Genomic DNA, 3,146 nt, shown 5'->3' on the forward strand with positions numbered 1-3,146 from the left:
TTTATTATATGGTACTTACCCGGGATGTAGATGTTATTATATGGTACTTACCTGGGGATGTAGATGTTATTATATGGTACTTACCTGGGGATGTAGATGTTATTATATGGTACTTACCCGGGGATGTAGATGTTATATGGTACTTACCTGTGACCCCCTCTTTCTGCAGTGACATCAGGAGACTCGGGATATCATTAATAGGGACACCAGAAAAAGATCTTAACCAGCATCCAGATTATGAGGGCTCAGCTAATCAATACATTAGGACCCAGGATGCACTTGTGACGAAACCCATGTGACAGACTGTGAATGAGCCACATGAGCGGGGAGAACCCTATATTCCCTGGTACCTGAAGGTGGAACGAGGACTCGCTGCTCATGTAGTGGTAGAATATGGAACAGCGCATCTAAAGGGACAACTCATTCCAGCCATCTTGTTTCCGGGTTCCCCGTGTGCTGTGTTTACATTGAAATATCTTAGTGCTGCTTTCTCAATATAGCAATAGTACGGTGTAACTTATTCAGATTATACAGGGTGCTTTCTGAACACAGGGTGTAAGTGGGGCCTCGTACAGCCCCAATATCTCAGCTCAACTCAATGACAATAAGACTCTAACCTCTAAGTCGCTGCGTCATTGCTCCTGACACAATCTTCATGTCATGTGAAAGTCCTCTGGTGTCATCATTCGCCATTTATCTTTTACTCGCCGCCCTGCTGGAGAAGTCGGAGGAGCCGGAGGTCTCACCGTTAGTTCAGCGATGACTTGTGTTGCACAAGAGTGATGGTGCATAGTGAGCATCACGGAGGTCGCACTGTTGGCTTGTTCTCAGCTCACGAACATAGGCGGTGGATCTCTTATTGGATTATACGCCACCTTACGCCAGGTTTATGGTGTTATTATCTGACGAAGAATAGAGCAATATGACCTGGCGGGTCTTCACTACGGCTTACGTGCAATATCAGTATATAGATGTGATAAAAGTAATATTTATCTCCATCCACAATACTACAATATAATGGCCCCAAACCTACGTTTAGATCTTTTTTACCCAGATGACTATTTTCCCTATGACCGGGGGTCATATAGACCTGGCCTGGATTCTGAGGAGGACACACTGCCATGACCTCATTACTGTCCTGTCTTCCATGGGAGGTCCTCACCGATCAGTATGGGGTATGGAGGGGTCTTATACCACGTGGGGTCAGAGCACCCCTCCACCGACAGAGATAGCATACACGTGGGCACAGTGACCGGCTACAATTCTGGCCTTATACTAGGATCCGACAGGACATTTGGTACGGCATGCGCCCAGCATTCGCTGTAGGACAGGCACACATTGCTCCATGTGGGGAACCGTCTGGCTGTGTGATGTGCAATACGGAGGCTACTCTCATCCCACCCCACTAACGCCTCTGCTTGTCGCATTTTTGTGCTGTGCATTTTCCAATAATCGGAATACCGATCACGTATGTGATTAATACTGAATAAGTTTTAGCCAATATTGTTTCCATTCATGAGAAGGAGCGTTACCTGTCACACATTTCATTGATGCCCGAGTGCAATTGTTGTTTACACGCGTCAGAAATTGCTAGAAACCTGCGTATAAATGTATCTGACATAGGCCTGACACATGTGCTACTGCTGTCACCTGTTCGCCGATAGTCGCAGTTCTACAGGACACATTTTGGTACTTGTTTCCTAGCAGGGCGCAACCGATTTTAATTGTATGAAATCGGGACGCAAAAATCGGGTCGATCGCATCGCATGCAACCAAATCGCATGCGATGCGATCGACCAGATTTTACATTGGCCCCAATGTTAAATGCTCCCCAGACCCCATTTTTCATTGTATACCCACCCTGATGGGTAATTACTATGTAAAATGTCCCCCCATTGTTAACGCCATGCCATGATCAACGTCAACCCGAAGCGTGGCGAGCGCAGCGAGCTTGCGAGGGGCGGTGGTACGCGTCCTCCGACCTTTTCATACCCCCCACTATATAGTGTGGCGAGCCCCGCATTACTTCAGACATATTAAGCGTCCCCTCGTGTACGCTGCGCTCGCCACGCCTCGGGCTCGGTGGCTCGCTGAGCTCGCCACACTATATAGAATCAACTCCACGCCGACGTGGATAGTGGGAGTGTGAAAAGGTCGGAGGACGTGTACCGCCGCCCCACGCGGGCTCGCTGCGCTCGCCACGCTTCGGGTTGACGTTGATCGTGGCATTGCGTTAACAATGGGGGGGCATTTCACACAATTAACCATGAGGATGGGTTTACATAAAAAATCGGGTCTGGGGGGCATTTAACATTGGGTCCAATGTAAAAATCGGGTCCGTCGCATTATAATGGCATGCAATGCGACCAATTTTTTAAGTGTATTAAAAACGTCTTTAAAGCCCGAAAATCGGGTCGGTCGGTCCCATCGCATACCTTAAGTTAAGGTATGCGATGGGACCCGAAGGGCGCCATGCTAGGAAAACAAGTACCCACATTTTGTATCTCATATGTGCCAATCTCATCTGCCAATCTTATCTGTCATTCTCATATCTGCCAATTTTAACGGGAAGATTACTAAAAATCTAAATGACAACAAAACTAAACAATTAGAGAGCGCGCTGTGTTGATCTAATTTAGAATTTATTCAATAAGAAGATATACTGTATAAGAGCCTATTTCAAGGACATGCAAATAAAAATAAATATATGTAAGCATACAGTTATCCTATTCATTAAACAATTAATATTGTCCAATATCCTCCACTGAATTACGAACAATTAATAAATGGCCTTTGGATGCCTCAGAACCACTAAGTCTCATGCAGATATTATAGCCATTAATAAATGGGGGGCTCCAAATTCATTTGTAATATTCCGCAATTATTTATCAATAGATGGTAGAAATGTTGGTACTTGTTTCCTAGCATTACGCCAGCGATTTTTATATAGTGTGGCGGGCGCAGCGAGCCACCGAGCCCGAAGTGTGGCGAGCTTAACGAGACCCGCGAGGGGACGCGTAATACTGCGCTCACCACGCTATATAAAAAAGCAACTCCATGCGTAGTGGATAGTGGGGTTATCAACAGGTCAAAAAGCGCTTCAGATGGCATCGACCAATCTCATCTGCCAATCTCATCTGCCAATC

At 46.2% G+C, this 3,146-nt stretch overlaps 1 protein-coding gene across 1 annotated transcript in view; it reads left to right on the top strand.

Annotated features, from left to right (window-relative positions):
* EPHA8 (EPH receptor A8) overlaps nt 1–1,900 on the top strand; it is a 186,031-nt gene extending 184,131 nt beyond the window's left edge. The window contains 2 exon segments of the mRNA XM_083161770.1: nt 170–200; nt 202–1,900. Of these exon segments, the coding sequence (XP_083017896.1) occupies nt 170–200; nt 202–285 (115 nt within the window). The 3' untranslated portion in view covers nt 286–1,900.
* Nucleotides 1,901–3,146: the final 1,246 nt, after the last annotated feature.

Source organism: Crinia signifera, chromosome 19 (assembly GCF_055691185.1).
Source record: "Crinia signifera chromosome 19, ASM5569118v1, whole genome shotgun sequence".
NCBI classification, from domain to species: Eukaryota; Metazoa; Chordata; class Amphibia; order Anura; family Myobatrachidae; genus Crinia; species Crinia signifera.